Source organism: Poecilia reticulata, linkage group LG20, assembly GCF_000633615.1.
Source record: "Poecilia reticulata strain Guanapo linkage group LG20, Guppy_female_1.0+MT, whole genome shotgun sequence".
NCBI lineage: Eukaryota > Metazoa > Chordata > Actinopteri > Cyprinodontiformes > Poeciliidae > Poecilia > Poecilia reticulata.
This window is the reverse complement of record NC_024350.1, coordinates 2977498-2996235: the sequence shown is the minus strand read 5'-3', so window position 1 is coordinate 2996235 and position 18738 is coordinate 2977498. Positions and strand designations below refer to the sequence as shown.

The 18738-nt window shown below is 38.1% G+C and overlaps 2 protein-coding genes across 6 annotated transcripts in view; both read left to right on the top strand.

Moving 5' to 3' along the window:
- Positions 1-6243, top strand: part of LOC103482264 (copine-3-like) — a 13926-nt gene extending 7683 nt beyond the window's left edge. For all 3 annotated transcript variants that reach the window (XM_017301943.1, XM_008438309.1, XM_008438310.1), the window contains exons 10-16: positions 426-485; positions 572-705; positions 2013-2067; positions 2823-2874; positions 2969-3102; positions 3882-4115; positions 5050-6243. In XM_017301943.1, the coding sequence (XP_017157432.1) occupies positions 426-485; positions 572-705; positions 2013-2067; positions 2823-2874; positions 2969-3102; positions 3882-4115; positions 5050-5169 (789 nt within the window). In that variant the 3' untranslated portion in view covers positions 5170-6243. The remainder of the gene's footprint in view (positions 1-425; positions 486-571; positions 706-2012; positions 2068-2822; positions 2875-2968; positions 3103-3881; positions 4116-5049) is intronic.
- A 328-nt stretch (positions 6244-6571) lies between these two features.
- On the top strand, positions 6572-17468 carry LOC103482262 (copine-3-like). Of its 3 annotated transcripts, none has more exons than XM_008438307.2 (17): positions 6572-6837; positions 8401-8586; positions 8699-8878; positions 9011-9085; positions 9791-9862; positions 10774-10854; positions 10961-11050; positions 12152-12250; positions 12353-12439; positions 13224-13283; positions 13401-13534; positions 14721-14775; positions 14883-14934; positions 15102-15235; positions 15676-15912; positions 15990-16104; positions 16456-17468. In XM_008438307.2, the coding sequence occupies exons 2-16, from the start codon at positions 8428-8430 to the stop codon at positions 16098-16100; spliced, it is 1626 nt and encodes a 541-aa protein (XP_008436529.1). In that variant the 5' UTR covers positions 6572-6837; positions 8401-8427; the 3' UTR covers positions 16101-16104; positions 16456-17468. The 3 variants fall into 3 exon arrangements, with proteins under 3 accessions (XP_008436529.1, XP_017157494.1, XP_008436527.1); XM_017302005.1 differs by having other exon boundaries at positions 15994-16104; positions 16456-16548; XM_008438305.2 differs by lacking the exon at positions 15990-16104 and having other exon boundaries at positions 6573-6837.
- Positions 17469-18738: the final 1270 nt, after the last annotated feature.

Here is an 18738-nt window from a genome sequence, read left to right as displayed (position 1 = left end):
TATAATATACAGAAAATATCGGTGGATATGTCAAAAGGGGGGTGAAATATAAAATATATCGGACATTGATATTGACCCAAATTTTGACATCGGTGCATCCCTTAAGAAAACTTCCACAAAATGTGATGCTGAAATGTTTTGCTCCATCTGATGGTAGCTTATAAATTCAGTAGGGAACTTATTTGGTGGCCTCCAGAAGAGCCTTTGTAACATCACGCAAAGTTTTCCCAAAATTTCCCATAATCCAGTCTCATTTGAATCGCTCGTAGAGATCACTGAAACTGCGCAGAGGTGTCATCTGGTGTGAGTGGGTCTTAAGAGTCTGAACGTTGAATTTTAGACAACTCCCAGTTAATATTGTTGATGCACATTTTCCATACGTCTCGTTTTTGTGGATACGGTTATAGTAACGTTGCGTCTTTCAGGTGGAGAAGGAATATAGCTTCCTGGATTATGTGATGGGAGGATGTCAGATCAACTTTACGGTGAGTTTGGCATAAACTACTTGGTCTTGTCTTGTAGAATGCTCTTTTATTTTTGCGTTTTCTCTCTCTCTCTCTGCGGCGCCCAGATTGCCATCGACTTTACAGGCTCTAATGGTGACCCCATATCCCCCCAGTCCCTTCACTATATCAGCCCTGACGGCTACAATGAATACCTGCAGGCCATCTGGGCCGTAGGTAACGTCATCAAAGACTACGACAGGTAGACTACGTATTATGATTGGTTTGTAACCCCCACATCCTTAATTGTAACCATTGTTAATAAACTTTTTTTTTTTTTACCAATCTTAGAAAGGAGCAAAGATCAGTGTAGACAAAATCAGTGTGTGGAAGAAGTTTAGAGTTTACACACTATAGCCTTATATAACATAGAGTTTGATGCAACGGTATTCATGCATCCTGAATTTTTTCACATGTTGTCACACAACAACAAACTTAAATGTATTTTATTGTACCCTTGTATGTGAAATAAAGGATACGGAATATTAACTTTTATAAGAAAGGTAAGAAGTGCCATTTGCAGTTTGTTACAAGCCACATAGAGACGCAAAGATGTGGAAGAAGGTGACCTAGACATCAAATTGGACCAAGTTGAGTGTCCACAAGGTGGCGCTAGGGAGCCTCATACGCTGGAGGAAAGATGAGGGAAACAAAAAGGCAAAAAATACAAAAAGTTAAATCTAATGCAGTTCTTAATAAATAATAAATTTTTAATTGTAATGGGGTTTTTTAAATCACAAAATCAAATCTGTTTTTCTATGATTATCATAAAATATAAATTAAAATAAGTTATCGAAAGGTTATTTGCTATGCTCATGTTTTTGATCAAGCTGCTCTGCTCCTCAAGCTAGCAGCAGTGAGTGCAAAATGGACGACCGTCTGTAAGGAACAAAATCGTCCCTCAGCTCTACTGAGGACTGATGGCCGACTAAAATCTGAACGTATAACACAGCAGTTAATAATTATTAAATAGTGAATAAAAGTGAGGGGGGGAAAAAACATTCTAAAAGTCAATATTTTTATTTTGTTCAAGGCCAGAAGCTAATGATGTTTGGGAGGAGGGTCTCGATATGTAAAGGTTTAGACCATAGCTTAGAATGACCCAGTCAAAGTCCAGACTTAATTGAAATTGAGAATCTGTGGGAAAAATTGGAAACTGGTGTTCACAGACTACATCCTGTCAGACTGAGCTTAAGCCAAATTTGCAAAGAACCATGGGTAAAAAAAAACACAAAAAAATTAGACCTACAAAGTTGGTAGAGACATTCACTAAATCTGTCATTTTTTTCCAAAAGTGAAAATTGGGACAAAAAAAAAACAAACAAACAAAATAACTTTTGGTTAAAAAAAACAAAGTTTTCTTCCCATTATATTGGGAAGAAAACAATATATTACAAAAACCATTCCTATTTGTGCAGCAGTGTGTTATGTGAGTAAATGACTTTACTGCCTCTCAACAGGACTCGATTTAACTGGATGAATGTTAACTGTGACTTTCTTTATGTTTAGTACTAAGATGTTTCCAGTGTTTGGATTTGGAGCTCAGATCCCTCCGTCATGGCAGGTATAAAAAAAACAACACACTATTTAATCTGACAGTCATACAGAATACTTCATATTTTATTAAATAAAACTGCTTTTCAGATGTAGCAGAACATTTAATGTCAATTTTACAATTTTCAGTATCAATCAATTTTCAGTATCAACCATTTTACAATTTTCAGTATCAACCACAGCTCTGATGAAGCCATCAGAGCTTTTCTTGCTAAACACAATCAACATGAGGGGTGTCCAAACTTTTTGAGCCAAAACCATCAAGTCACAAGACCAAAAACATGAGGCAGAAAAGAGATTTATTTATTTTATCTGCACAATGATAAACTAAGCTGCAACAATTTAATACACGAGTAAAGCAGTCATTGTTTTGGTGTTGGAAAGGGATGTGTAAATTGTTGTAAATCCAAAATATAAAATAAGAAAAGTGATCCACTTTACAGTTTTTTTTAAGATCTTGACTGAAAATAATAGAACTTTTCTTCAATTCTTAGTAATGAAAACAAAATTTAAGTCACTTTTATTGACAAGTACGTAGCCAAGTTTAATAAAAATAAATAAAAATATTCAAAGTACTTTCTGCTAGAGCCAACATAAGATTTTACTTTGTGTGTAATAATTTTGCCCTGATTAAAAATAAGAAGCCAAAATTGAATCTTGACTCACTTTGGACACCTTTGATCTCCATTCTTTCTTCATGTGTCTGTGTGGCAGAGACCACTATATCATGTCGTTTTTAATCTTCTTTAATCCTCATGCTGACAGGTTTCTCACGAGTTTCCCATCAACTTCAATCCAGCAAATCCCTTCTGTGCAGGTGAGCCCTTCGTCAAGTTTTGATTGCAGCTATGCTGGCTTTTACCCTGAGAAGTTTCTTTGTGTGTGTGCGTGTGTGTGTGTGTGTGCTGCAGGGATAGAGGGAGTGGTGCAGGCCTACCGGCAGTGTCTGCCTCAGGTGAAGCTGTGGGGTCCAACCAACTTCTCTCCAGTCATCAACCATGTGGCCTGCTTTGCCAGACAAGCTCTCCGGCAGAACGCTGCGTCGGTAGGAAACCATTTTGATACTGTAAAGGGGCAGTGTTATGTGTTTTTCATGGACGTAATGCTATTTTATAGCACAATCAAGTAACTGTGGTAACATCAGTTGTTAAACAAAATGCTATATATATCAAATATGACTTAAAATAAATTTTTGCTTGTATTTTAACATCTTGAAATTGGGTCGTCGTCTCTTTAAAAACTCCTCTTCTATCTGAAACTCCACCTTCAACATAGCTCCTCTATTAGCATTTTTACCAGTGTGGCATTGTAGCTTGTTTAATGAGCTCAGCAGATGCGCAGTTCCACTAGGTGTTTGCTAATTGCTTCTGGCTAGTCTGAAGGAGTTGAGTGAGATAGAATTGCTGTGTAATGTGGAAGTTTGGTAGCCTGGAAACTGCAACCCAGAGGAGGAGCTTTGTCATCAAAGGCGGGGCTAGGTCCCACCAGGTGTTTCCCACAGCCAAACGGTTGCCACGGGAGATTAAAGGATTTCTCAAACATGCATGAAAGAATCAAGGGAACCCTCCAGAAATGTTTTTGATGAAGGAATAACATAATACAATGATGTAAAGTTCAAAAAAGTCAATTTTACATCATGCTGCCCCTTTAAAATATAACAAAAATATGTCAAATTTATCTCTGATTCATGGATTTTCTGATTTCTCATAAGCCAAGTATTTATTTATTTTTTATCATTCAAGTATTCAGTAAAGCCAAAAAATTCCCAAATAAGTTTAAAGCTAATCATCTCTGTCCTGTCCCTTTATGTCTGTCCATGCGCAGCAATACTTTGTGCTGCTCATCCTCACAGACGGCGTGATCACAGACATGGACCAGACACGCGTCGCCATCGTGGAGGCGTCCCGTCTGCCCATGTCCATCATCATAGTGGGCGTCGGCGGCGCGGACTTCGACGCCATGGAGTTCCTGGACAGCGACGACAAACTGCTGCTGTCCCCCACGGGGGACGCAGCCGCCAGAGATATCGTCCAGTTTGTGCCTTTCAGACATTTCCATGTAAGCAGCGAGTCAGAAGCTTTAGCTGCCCCTGCTGCCTCAGGGTTAAAATACAATAACTTGCAAAACAAACCCATAAATACCAAATGAACTCCTCCACATCCACATTGTGTCACTTGACCTTGATTTTCATGGTTAATATTTAAGCCTGGGCACAGATTGTCCTACCAAAGATAAAGATCCAACTGCATTTCACTCTTTTTGGGTTTTTTTGTTCTTTCTTTCTCATCATAACTTTTGACAAGTTTTTTGTGTTGGTTTAATACCAACATAAAAAGTTGTTTGTTGTTTGTTTATGTTGGTTGGTTGGTTTGTATCATCATGGATGATATTTTTTTCCCTCAGTCAAGCAAAAAAAAGAAGAAAAAAAGGTGTTTAGAGCCACGTTTTTTTTTTTTCCTTTTTAAAAAGACAATTTAGAATTTATCATAAATATTTACCATCCAGAAAATATCTTTTAAAAGAAATATTTTATTTAAATGTTTTTTAAAGGAAATAATATTTAAAGACAGAGAGTGGACACATATATTGGATTTTGATATTTATGGAAAAAGTATTGTTGGTACTTTTAGTGTCATTCATTTGCAGAGATTCAATGCAATTGTTTATTGGGGGTGTAAAAAAACCCAAAATAAAAACAGAAAAACTTCTTTATTATATCTATATTTTTAAAAATTTGTTTGATCCTTTATAATTTTTAGCCAAAGACATGGAGAGCCATTGTGGAAGGCCTGAAAAACCACAGCCTACACACATAAAATCCATCCATGCGTACTTTTTGAGATGATTTTTGCCTCAAAATGTGGAAAAAGCTCAAAGCTTATGAATGCTTTTGCTAACCTAAACACAAGCAGTGGCGTGTTTAATATCTCTAAATTCCCCATTTCACTTAGTGATGATTCTCCATCGTTATTGTGCCGTTGTTTTGCTGCAGGGAAACAGCGTGGCCCTTGCCCAGAGCGTCTTGGCAGAGCTTCCCGATCAAGTGTCATCCTTCTTCAACGCTTACAAGCTAAAACCACCGAACGTCTTCGGCGTGCCTGAGCCGTCCTAATGGGAAGAATCAAAGCCTCCCAACGTGTCGTTTGGGACTGGGAATCGCCTGCCTGCATCTGCTCCAGTTTTTCATTTAGCGTGAAAAACCGCAAAGAAAAAACACAACACCTACCTCTGTGACTGACCTTAAATCAATTCATGACGTAAGCAAAGTGTTGCGATATCTGCAAGCATTTACAATAACTGAGACACCCTGTCCTCCATCCTCAAACCATCTGTTTACATTTCTTTCATTGTTTTTAAATGTGTGTTTTCTGTTTCTTGTCTTATAATGATGGTTACATACTTACTTACATGTTGCTGAACTTGGAGGTTGTTGAGCTGAGAACCTTTTGTGTATCAGTAGGACTGAGCAATAAATCAATAACAGACACGCAATGTAATAATACGCCTGACAGAATTCTAAATAATTTCACCAAACTCCTGTCCAGAACCGCACAGCATTCTGGGGGATGTAGGCAGAGAGAATACTTTAGCGGGGCATTAACTCACTTGCTCTTTGGTTACCTAGCAACAACCGGATTAATTTGCGCAGCTGCAGTTTCAGGTTTGGTCTCTTCCCTGCAGTATGGAGTAAAAGGAGAAAATGAGTAGAACAACTCGACAGAAAACTAGATAAAACAAACAAACCAAAAAGACCTAATCAATAATTATTCATATTGACTGAGATGAAAGCCTTTTATTGTGATGCATTTTTCAGCCATATTGTCCAGCCCTGTATCTTTAAATAAGAATAAGTCCCAGTGCAAGGAGTCTGACTGTGAGTGAAACAGGAATCTTTGTGTATTCTGCCATGTTGGAGTAAATTAAAAGAAGGAATTTATGAAACTTGATGAGTAATGACTTAATGACGTAATGTGCTGATAGCTTAGAAACATCGAACTGGGGTTTGGAGACGGAACAGACTGCGACAGGACTTTAATGTGAATCTCCTATAGCCACTATGTCTGTGCTTTCTGCAACATGTTATCATAAATAACATAACATCAGACTTAAATAGCTTTGGTGACAGTCTAACTCAAGCCAGAGTTATTTTATTTAAGATGAAAATAAATGTTGATATACATATATATTTTTTTGTAATTTCTGTGTTTGTGAATTTTTTTCAATCATGTTTTATGTTTCTACTATTATGGGCAGGATTAAAGAGGGAACAGAAACCAAAACAAAAAAACAAATGTGTAGATTATTTGGGATGAATCTGAAGGCTCTAAACCTTCCTTTTACTCCAGTTGCTTTAGAAAAGTTACTGTACTGTTGTGAGGTTGCTAATACAGATTATATTTCAGGATGGAAAAGCCAGTCTGGGCAACAAATAATGGAAAATAATTTTAATGTGTCTGGGAAAGCCCCCGCCCCCCCTGCCTATATAACTCTAATTTACGCCCCTGTAAAGCACACGCGTCACGTGAAATACGGGATAGTCAAACGAATACGAGTGACATTTGTGATGTAAATATTAAGCAACCTGTGAATTGTGTGCACTATTATCTTATGTTTGTGGGTTCGGAACAAAACGTGGTGACTGGAAGGCGGAGCAGCGACCCGGTGTCAAAGTGTTTCTGGTTCCGTCGATGACAGGAGGACACCGCCCATTTCTACAGCTAGCTAGCCAACCTCAGTCTCTTTCTGCTGGGTTCTAGGAGGACTGACGGTTAGAGAAAAGGTACGTTATTACCCAAGGAAACATCGAACTTAATTTTATTTTTGTTCACTTTATTAAAAAAAGGGCGAAACGTTTTCTTAAAAAAAAAAACGCGCCGGAACGTCTGCATTTACAATGGCACCGCTCGCTTTTATGGAACGAAGCTCAAACTAACTGGGAACAGCAGCCAGTTGTGACCAAGTATCCCATCATGTCTGGATTTTCACTACTAAGCTGCTTACTTTAGAGTTTCCTCACAGGAGCCATTTGAACAGTACAGTGTTAATGTTTATCTGGCTATAATTGCAGAGAGCTAAATGTCGGCTTTGCGACTGAAATTATATTAACCAGAGCAGTTTGTCACAAACATAAGCCAGTTGAGTAGGGTTCAGTTTCTTGGACTTGCAGAGGAAAATGCTGTCATACTTTTTATCGACTACGCCCTTTAATATCCGTCTAGTGAATGTCAACATTTCTATATAAATCCTCTGTGCTGTGGTCTTTTGCTAACTGAAAGTAAAGCAACAGCTCAGATATTTCAAATATTTCATCTCATGTAGTTTAACATTGGTGATGTCGTAAATGTGATTGAACAGAGGCGGCACTCTTGTTTGTTGGCATTCCTTTATTCATGTAAAAAGATACTCATGCCATCTCTAAGAACATTTCTATGGGAAGAGAAGCAGACCCACAGCATTACAGAACCCCTACTGTACAGACAGTAAGCTTCTTCCACATGTTCTTTGTGTGTATCCTTTCTTTCTTTCACACCAGATCCATGTGGAAATTTTGTTGCTGAAACAGAATTCCAATAGAGTCCCATTAGGTTCGTCTTAGACTTTTTGAAGGCAGGTAAGAAAAGGCTTTTCCTCAGTGTGGAAACTTTCCTTGCACTCCTCTCTTGGTATGAGATGAGGCAAATTCAGGATATCATCCAACCCAACCTGACTTGGTATCGTCTACCACTCTCCTGACTGAAGTCGCAAAACAATTGCTCATCTTGAAGAATGTGTTCTCCTTTATTCCCTTCTTAAACAATGGCTGAGAGACGGTGCAAAATTATGACCAGATGCTGCAGCATTGCACAAAGCCAAGGCAAAGGTGCAGTCAGTGTAATTGGCGTACTTTATATATTTACACTATTACTGTATAAATATATAAATATTACTGTTTAAAAAATATATATATATATAAGTAAAAGCAGGTGAAGCCTGGCAGCCTGTCAAGCTTATGATACAATAAGTCTGGCTTATTGGGGTCAGAGAATTGCACTTGCAAATTAGAATTTTTTTTATTTTTTCCCCTAAAACTGCAGTGATTTTTGTTGCACATAAACTGTTGCACTGAACAGAGACTGAAACAGCAGCTCATTTTATTGGTGGGTAAAAAGGGAAGCAGTCGTTGGAAAGTTCAGATGGTTATCGGACCTGCTAATACCCAGTCATTCTCTGATTGGTTTCCTTTTCAATGTAAGCCCCACTTACATTGGGGCAACCGGAGCTGTAGCTCCGGCTGTAGTGTGGCCGGAGCTACAGCTTCTAAATGCTTGTCTTTATTTTCTGACATGTTTGTTTGTTTTTGGAGGTTCTTCAAGGTCTCCCTCGGACAGCCATGGCGTCCTTTGAAGCACCGCAACCCAAGGCCACAGACTGCGTCACCAAGGTGGCGCTCAGCATCGCCTGCGATAATCTGCTGGACATGGACGCCTTCTCCAAGTCCGACCCCATGTGTGTGGTCCAGTTGAACTCCTCGGGTCTTCACTGGTACGAGGTGAGCGCTCGACTGTTTCTGTTCTACGTCGCCTTGCTCACGGAGAAGATCTGGACTTGTAATGCAATGCAGTTTTTTTCTTTTCTTTCTTTTTTTTTTTTTTTACCGCTAGATTGGGCGAACGGAGAAAATCCAGAACTGCCTGAATCCCAAGTTTTCCAAGAGCATCGTCCTCGACTACTACTTTGAGGCGGTGCAGAAACTGAGGTTTGAGGTGTACGACATCGACAGCGAAAACTGCACTCCAGAAGAAGCGGACTTCCTGGGACAGTTCGAGTGCACCTTGGGACAGGTCAGAAAGAAAATGCCGGCTACTTAACGAGCTTGATGCATCTTTTTTGATTTGTTAAAACGTAGACATTTCTGGTTTGAGCTAGTTTGTAGAAGCTCTTACTAAAATGACTTGCTGTGTCTCTGTGTTCAGATTGTGTCCTCGAAAAAACTAACAAAACCTCTTGTGAAGAGAGACAAGACGCCAGCAGGGAAAGGAACGATAACCGTGAGCTTATTTGATTGATTAAAAACTTATCAAGTACTTCACCTCTTTTGTTTTTAGAGCATTGCTGCTTACTTTAGGTGACTGGAACCGCTACAGTACAAGTGGGCCATTTCTGCTCTCTGTACAAAATAAAACGTGTTTGGAGCTGCTTATGTTACTTGACCTTTTGGAAAAAAGACAATTTATAATTTGGGCAATTTATTGACATTTTTAATGAATCACCATTTTATTTTTAGGTCGTAAAAATAAAGGAAAACATCCAACTTTTGCCAAAATAAATAAATAAATAAATATTATGTTACATGCATTTTCTTCAATGGTATGTTAATGTTTGCATTAAATGTAAAAAAAAAAAAAAAAAAAAAAAAACAATAACAAAAAAACCCAACAAAAAACCTAACACAAAGTTTACAATTCATTGAGGATAATCGGATCTAAAAGATGTTACTGGTACTTTTATCGTCATTTTGTTGTGGAAATTCAGTTCAGTTATCCCAAGAAGAGTTTTGGTTGCTTTATACCAAAACAAATCAAATGAGCTGGAGACAAAATTCTGACTTTCTACAAAGACATACACACAAACTTAAATCTCTACGTAACAAACATTATTTACTGTTCATATTTATGTTTTAGCTTCAACAACTCAAGTTCAAGACTAGTATACGTTCTGGAATGCTAAGCAGATTTTCTTTTTCCAATTTCTAGATTTGTGCAGAGGAGAGAAACGACAACAGGGTGGTGGCGTTGGAAGTTGCTGCCAGGTCACTGGACAAAAAGGTTTGCATGACTGACTTACGCTCGCTGATTGGTCAGATTACTCTGCTGCTGAATTTTTAAAACTCTGATCAAACCGTTTTGTCTATACTGAATTATTAAAGACAGATGAGTCGTCACATCAACGTGATCTTCATGATCAGATCAGATCCTGGTGTCTAATGCACTCAAAACAACTCACTTGATGTAGTAATTATTAGGGATGCTACTAACGATTATTTTGGTTATAGATTAATCTATTGATTATTCTGTCGATTAATTGATTAATCGGACAAAAAAAAATTGGCTCATTCTCCAAACTTACTTGCATTTAAGACATTTTTTGTTCAATGTTAGAAGCTTAGAACTAATTTTATTATTTTTAAAATATGAAAATGAGCATTTTATCTCCTACAGTAAATAAAATATAAAATAATATTCCATTATTGAATTCTTGATCATTTGTAGTAAAGGATGCATCTGAAATAAAAAATACTTCTAACTTGAATCCGGTGAAACTAAAACTGCCACTTGATGAGTTCTGGATAAAACATACTTACAAACACTTTTTGTTTGATCTTAAATGCAAAACATATTTGTTAATGTATTTTTCAGGTTCGACTTAAGTTCTGCTCTAAGTGTGCTGTCCTTTGAGCAATTGGCCTTTTGTTTTTGAGTCTGTACTCCAGTTAGCGATTAATCGGTTACCAAATTAGTTAACGATTATTTTAATAATCAATTAATCACGATTAGTACGATTAATCGTTTCAGCCCTGGCGATTATTGAAAACAAGTTCAAGAGAAAAATAAATATTGGTAACTGCGTTCCAACATTTGTCATTTCCTGGATAATGTAGGAGTTTATGACTTACATTTGGAAGCCTTGACATTACTACGGTTAAATAAAGTTAACTACGGCTCTCTATTTTTTCCAGGACTTTTTTGGCAAGTCCGACCCTTTCCTAGAGTTTTACAAGCAGACAGAAACTGGATGGCAGCTGGCCCACAGGACAGAGGTACAGATACAAAGTGCTGCTTGTGATAGTGAAGTAATTACTGTTAAGTTTAAAGTGTGCACTGTTACCAAACATTGTAGCCGTGACAGTTTTTCTAATATTTCAGGTGGTCAAATACAACCTAAACCCCATATGGAAGCCATTCAGAATCCCGATTCAGTCCCTCTGTGACGGTGACGTGGAAAAATCTATAAAGGTACAAACATTACAACTCCAGGCAATATTAGTAAAGATAAAAAGCTAAAAGCTAGAATCTCCTAAAGTCTGAGGCTTCTTCTTGAGTAAAATCAAGTCCCCTGGACATGTTCTGTTGCATTTTATCTCCTTGCTACAAATAAAGAAATGTGTGTTTGTTTTATGTCCATTTCCTAACTCCATTAAAGCACACTTATGTGGAACAGATGCTTTCCAGGCAGCACAACAAGTGAGTTAACTGTTAGCAGAGTGAGTGCTCATCACTTGAAGGATGCGGTGTCTGTGACCGGACCGGCTCAAGTCCACGATGCATCTACATCCGTCTTAAAGGAACACACCTGCTGCTGAGGAGACTGGTCCATTGTTGAACCCAGCTGTTTTTTAGTCTGTAATGAGACGATGCTGCACTGGGGGTCTAGTCATTCGTGAATTGTTTTTAACTTGGAAATTTCATATTAGGCATAGTGCACTGCAAAAGTCCTCACAACCTTTGAATTTTTCCACATTTCATCAGTATAAATCTGAAACTGATATTAAATTGACCTTAAATCTTTCTTTTTAAACTAAAAAAATCAACAAACTTCAATACTTCAATCTAGCTTCATTATGTATCCTCTTGCTACAAATTCAACTAAATCTTACTTTGCTAGTTTTGTTTGGACGTATAAATTGAACTTTTTTTTTTTTTTTTTTACAAATCTCAGTCAAAATGCAGCTCCTTTGTTTTACCTGCTAGCTACATGGCTAAACGCTAAATTGGTAAGAGAACCAATGGACCAGTTTCTCCGTTAAGATGGATGACCCATCAGCTTTCTTAGCCATTGATTTCTGTAGGCTGTAGCTTCTTCTAGCTTGTCTGATCTCTGCTGGTTGCTTCATACTGTGTGTAGAGCTCTTCTGTTTTCTCTGTTCTCTCCACACCAACAATGGATGCGTGTGTGTGTCTCTCTGTGCTAGAGGTTTTCACTGTCAGAGTGTCACATTGAATGCATCACACTCATGCTTTTGCCTCATCTGCTCTGCCTCCCACATGCTTTAATTGACGATAATAAAGACTAGTGAGACTTTGTCCTGGTTCTCCCGACCCTCTTGTCTCTCCCAGATCGACTGCTACGACTACAACAACAGCGGCTCGCATGATTTCATCGGCTCCTTCCTCACGTCACTCTGTCAGATACAGCAGGCGTGTCAGTCATACGCTGTGAGTTCAGTTTAAACCTTTGTTTTTTTCACGACGCGTTACAAAAATGCCTGGTAAACAAGAGGTGGCGGTGAAATCTGACTGGTTTGAGTCTCTTCTCAGGCGGAGTTTGAATGCATCAACAGCAAGAAGAAGCAGAAGAAGAAAGGATACAAAAACTCTGGAATTATCATCATAAAACAATGCAAGGTAAATATTTCATAACACATTTCCTTCATAAAGCAAATAAATATGTGATTTTAAAGCCATCATAATCCCAAAAAAGAAGGTTGGACTTTCTGACTAAAACATATGTGGACATTCCAACTCTATGCCAGATGAGTATGACAGAAAATAAAATAAAAGGAGCTAGCACATTTAATCATATATTAGTCCAATTAATTTTTAATGAGGAGATCTGAATCTGCTCGGGAATACGAGTGGGCTTTATTTGATTTATTTGTCTTAACGTGTTTTAGAACAATGCAATCCTAATGTGACGTACAAACATGCAAATGCCCGTCTTTCACATTGACACGTGCAGAAAGTTTTGAAAACCACGTAGTCTTTCCACTTGACAACTTTGTGCAACTTTAAGGTTTCTTACTTAGGGATGAAGTTGAGTTCTGTATTTTCCAGGTCTGGATACATTTAAAAAAAAATTTAATAAGAGTGTGGAGGAATATTTCTATTTCCTGACCTAATCGTTCCCTGTTTCAGTGTTTGAAACTTTTCTCTGCTGTGTTCTTCCCTCCTCCTTTCCTCAAGTCTATCCTCCAAATATTTTTCCTTCCTTCCCTTCTTTGTGTCTTTTCCTTTTTCCTTTATTTCTGTGCCCTTCTTTCCTTCCTTCACTCCTTCCTTCCTGGCCTTCTAACTCCATTCCTTCCTTAAAGTTGAGTGAGAAGAAGTATGAAAATCTTAAATGAAAGACGCAGTTTTCTATTATGATTATGGTGTTAGAATATGTATTTTAATCATTATTTGCTTACAGATAGTGAAGGAGTACACATTTCTGGATTACATAATGGGTGGCTGTCAGATTAACTTCACAGTGAGTACTACAATCTATTAAAAATCATTTCCACTCTAATAAATATCGACAAAACTTCCCATTGTGTTTTCCCATGTTTGTGTGATTTTTAACGCTGATGTTTATGCTTGTGGTCAGATTGCTATCGATTTCACGGGCTCCAATGGGGATCCCGGTTTACCCTCATCTTTACACTACATTAACCCTCAAGGCTACAACGAGTATCTGGCAGCGATCTGGGCAGTCGGTAACGTCATCCAGGATTATGACAGGTAAAACGATAACGTTGAATGTATGATGTTAATAAGGTTCAGATTCAGATAAAATTCAGATTTTAAATAAAAATACTCGATAGAGAAAATGAGGAGCGTTGTGCAATTGTTTGCACAGGTCAGGTTAAGGATTTGCCCTTTGACCATGATTGCAACACCTTGATTCTCAATCTTTAGCTATTCTGTTGTAGATTTGATGCTGCGTTCAATGTTACATGGTTGCTAGAGGCAGACGGTCTTATGAAAATGGTCTGAAATAAAAAAAAATAGGTGTGCAGAGGTTTCAGTTCACACAGGTTGACCAAAATTTGACAATAGCAAGTCGGCAAAACTATGAATTTCAGTTTTAGCTGCACATTCAGAAAGTTCGGTCAGAATTTGACATAAATTGATCAAGTTGGTGGTATAATGAGATTTATAAAATAATGGTGGTAAAATAAATGTAATTATTATTACTCTGTTTATTTAAGAAATAAATACAGAATGACAAATCATCTGCATATTTTATTCTTTAAAAGGTATATTTCTTATTTAACAGGACATTTATATGTAAATGCATTTATTTCATAGGACATTCACATTAAATGATCTCATTATATAGTTTTTAAGTGATTCCTCCACCCCCCATTTTGGACCTCCATACACTTCAGAGGTCACATTGTGGTAATTTGGATCAAAACATCTGAAGAATGCTTCGACCATCTTAGTTAGTCAATACCGCCAAGATTTAAGGTGGTCCTTCAGGCAAAAGGGAGCCAACCCTGGTACTAGCAGTTGGTGTACCTAATAAAGTGGCCGGTGAGATGTTTGTTGCTAGAGAATAAATATTAGAAAGTAACGTCCACCCAGTTTTCAGGTCCAAGTAGAGCAGCTCTGATCAAATGTGGTTTTCTTCCCTCCATCTTAAAGTCGCCGCAGCAGAGGTCGGAAAAACGTCAACACTGACTTATACCACAGCTGTAGGAACTGCATTCCTCCAGGTTCTCCCCATACTTTCCAAACACATGGGTAAACTTCCTTGTGCGCTCTGTTGGGCATAAAATAATGGAACAAATGATTTACAGCAGAGGCGAACCAAACCCAATGTCCTTCTGAATATGACCGGGGGAAAGTGTATGTCTTAGTCCTCCATGTTGCTTAACTCCCCTTGACCAACATTTTTACTTGCATAACTTCCTTTCCACAGTGACAAGATGTTCCCCGCCTTTGGTTTTGGCGCTAAGCTTCCTCCAACATGGCAGGTGATTGATTTGAGCTGTTTTATACTTAAAAAAAAAAAAAGCTTGCCCTGGATCAGTGTACCTTGTCCAGTCACATTCGTTTGACATAATTAGTTGCTTGTCTGCAGGTCAGCCATGAGTTCCCCATCAACTTCAACCCCTCAAATCCATTCTGTGCAGGTAAGACTTAGTGAATCTTTAATGTCTCACAGGAAGTTAAAGTTCCTTATCATGTTGGGGCTTCGTCTTTATTTTTTGATGTACTACATTTACACGGTGGTGTGTAGAAACGAGATCCAGATTGTTTGTGTGTCCCAGATGTTTTCTGTTTTCGTCTGGTTTCGTAGGCATAGAGGGAGTGATCTTTGCCTATCAGCAGTGTCTGCCTCAGGTGAAGCTCTACGGTCCAACAAACTTCGCTCCAATCATCAATCACGTGGCCCATTTTGGCAGAGAGGCCTTACAGCAGCAAACGGCCTCTGTGAGTTGCAACAAATGTTTAATTAATTGCAACAGTTGAAAAGGCTTATAGGTGCAGAACTTCAAACTCGTATGTATTTTCTGGAAATTTGTCTTGCTTGACCAACATGTATGTTGTTTTTAGAGTTTTTTTCAAATGGAAATTTGAAAAGTTGTGTGTACTAATGTCCTCTTTCATTATGATGTCCCTTCAGAGGACAGTATTGTATATTAAATTGACTTTATTGAACTTTACATCATGTTATAATGTTATTCCCTCATCAAAAACATACCTGGAGTGTTGCCTTGATTCTTTCATGCATGTTTGAGAAATCCTATTATCTCCCATGACAACCATTCAGCTGTGCAGAACACCTGGGTGGACCTAACTAAGCCTTCGAGAACAAAGCTCCTCCTTTAATCTCACCATAAATTCTCTGCATTGTCTCTCATCTCCTGCAGCAATACTTCGTCCTGCTGATCATCACCGACGGAGTCATCACCGACATGGATCAGACGCGCAACGCCATCGTCAACGCCTCACGGCTGCCCATGTCCATCATCATTGTCGGCGTGGGAGCGGCGGACTTCAGCGCCATGGAGTTCCTGGATGGAGACAACGGAGTCCTGCACTCGGCCACAGGCGAGGCCGCCATGAGGGACATCGTACAGTTCGTGCCGTTCAGGCAGTTCCAAAACGTAAGCTCTGGCGCACCCCACCGTGCAGATGTGCTCCACCGCGGACGTTGTTTTAAGTGTCACACATCTAATTTCAGGCAGGCACTGCAGCACTCGCACAAAGCGTACTGGCAGAATTGCCTGACCAAGTGGCCTCCTTCTTCAATTTATTTGACCTGAAGCCCCCCAGCGATCCCTGTCCTTCCTAGACATGTACGACTATCCCATCCTGTTTTCCTCCCTCAAATTTTCATTTTGGTGCTAAGTTCAGTATTTTACAGAAGATAATATGGTTTTTAACAAAATTGTGAAAGCTGTATTATGGTAATAATCCATCCATCCATTTTCTGTACACCCTTGTCCCTATATGGCAAAAATGTCTTTATTTATATGTCAATGAATCTTTTTTGCATTCTATGTAAATACCTGGTTTCAACTTTATGCATGGCAATGCTAACCCAAGCCTTTCTTTAGCTGCTTGTTCTTTGGCTTCTTTTTCACATTGCGTATATCATTTTTGTATTTGTCCTCCATCATTACCATCCCTGTTTCTCCTTTCTCCAGGGTCCTCAGGAGGCTCTTGCTCAGAGCGTCCTGGCAGAAGTGCCGGGCCAGGTGGCGGGCTTCTTCAACACCATGAAACTGAGCCCGCCTCACAGCAACGATCCTCCCTCTGACCACCTGGCATCGGCGCCCCCCAGTGATGCATGCTAAGAAACAAACTTCCTCCTAAAAAAAGTCCCCTTCAACTCTGTAGCCTCTTTGTTAAGGCGCGTCAGTGTTTTGAACCTAGCCTAGCATGGCTTATGCCGAGGAATGGACATGTTGCGGTATATTAATAATTTTCAGCTGTTTTATATAATACTCACATTTACCAGGTTTAGCCTCGTTAAACGAGACATTTTATGATATTTGCTGACACTCCAGCACTGTTCTGTAACCTGCATCTACAGCCCACCTCTGTACTGCCTGTGTCAGAGTTGAGGTGCATCTTTCTTCCGCTTTGTCTCCTTTGCTATGGTTACACAGTCTGTTAAATCAAATTAGCCCTTCAAATTAGCCCTTCAGAAACCATAAAAGATGGTTTTGCTGTATGAGGAAGCAAACAGCATCTCGTCTCACTGCAGAGTAGCACACACAGTAAACTGAAGGTTACTACAGAGACACTATCACAGAAATAGATTTTATTTTCTCATAAGATGTGTTAAATTATTTTAGTTTAACTAAAAAAAAAAAAGAAAAAAAAAAGAAAACTCCAATTAAATTGGGTTAAAAATACTTGTTTAAACTTTCGTTAATAACTACAACATTAGGTTTGTAACCCTCGTGTTTCTTGCACTGTAATTTTTAAAAGGGAAAACATTGAGAACTATTGCTTCTACAAGAAAAGTGTTTATTTAGCAAGTACTGACATAGTAGCAGTCGTGGTTTTTGATGCGAGTCATATGGCTCACCACCCAGGGTGGCATGACCTACATTTAAAAAAGGTTACCAGTTTTAGATGATTCGATTGATTGATAGATGAAATGTTTTGAATAAATTCATGTTTTTTTTTTTTTTTTTCCAAGAATGAGGCAGTAATATCAGCCATCTCCTCAGTCAGTGCTGAAGTCCGATGATATAAACTTAGTTTTCTCCTTGATCCCCATTTTACTGCAGTTACTTCCTTGTGGGTCTATATATATTATGCTGTCCCAGAAAATGTAAATAGGTCTTAGGCTTCAAAGCGAAAGCTTGTCAAATGTTTACAAAATGGATCAGCTATATGTCACTATTAATAATGATTTGTGCTGAATCACATTTATGCTTAATTTGACTGATCACTTGTTGCTTCTACACAAGTGGACTGGTTCTTTATTAGCATAATCAGGGAGACCTCATAGAGAAAATGTTTTACACACTAAACAAGCGTCCAACTAGAGAACTCTTGTATGTACATTTTATAATTTAGTAAAAATGTAAAAATTCATTTTTGACTCATGTGTTGCCTTATGTCATATCTCTTTGTTATATGCGTTGATTCTGTCTGTACTTTGTTTTTGTTCTATGCTATGCAAAATGAAGTCTATAAAATCAAGATGATCAAATAATTACTGGCTTTTTATAATGTTTAACCAAATATGTAACAATTGGTATATGAGACAGGCTTACAGTGATTCAGATACACAATGGCATTTATGTAGAATGTTAGATGCTATATATTAACAACCATAGTCAATTATCAGTTCCCTGATAGTCTTACAATTCATTCCTCAAGAAAACAATAAAACACTCCTATATTGTTCATAACAATAAGTACTAAAATATTCAGCTCGTTGGACGTCTGTTTTTCTGGGGTTTTTTTTACATTTGCTAAAATACAAACAAAAAAAGCTGAGCATTTTACAAGTTAATAAAAAAATAATAATTTTGAAGAGTTTGTGTTTGTGTCTGGTTTATTCGTGCAATTGGTACTCCTTGTGAAAATGTGAAAACGATCTAAAAATAAACTGATCTCTTATTGCATGAGGATAGTCTTACATGACAAAAGGTAGAAAAATAAAGCATTAAATGTTCAAATAAATTTTTGCCCTGTCGATCTGAATTCAGTTTGAAAAATAGCGACATAATGCCTGGAATAGTTGGCAGAATGACCTGAAGACCAAGAACTTATTCTCTCTGAATGTTACATTTGATCACATTACAACTACAAAGATCAGTTCATTTTAATGGGATTTTTTTTGACTCAATAATACACACTGAATTAAATGTTTACTTAGGAGAGAAAGATGTTACTTGTTTTAAATCTGTAAAGTTTTGGGTAAATTTGTATTCAAACTCCTATGGGTCAGTACCCTTTGGATATGC

Excerpts from the sequence above, each read along its gene's own strand:
- LOC103482262 (XM_008438305.2), top strand. The coding sequence starts at position 8,428 with ATGGCGTCCTTTGAAGCACCGCAACCCAAGGCCACAGACTGCGTCACC. Across the intron at positions 8,587-8,698 it reads CGGGTCTTCACTGGTACGAG|ATTGGGCGAACGGAGAAAAT; the intron begins GTGAGCGCTCGA and ends TTTTACCGCTAG. Across the intron at positions 15,236-15,675 it reads TACAGCAGCAAACGGCCTCT|CAATACTTCGTCCTGCTGAT; the intron begins GTGAGTTGCAAC and ends CATCTCCTGCAG.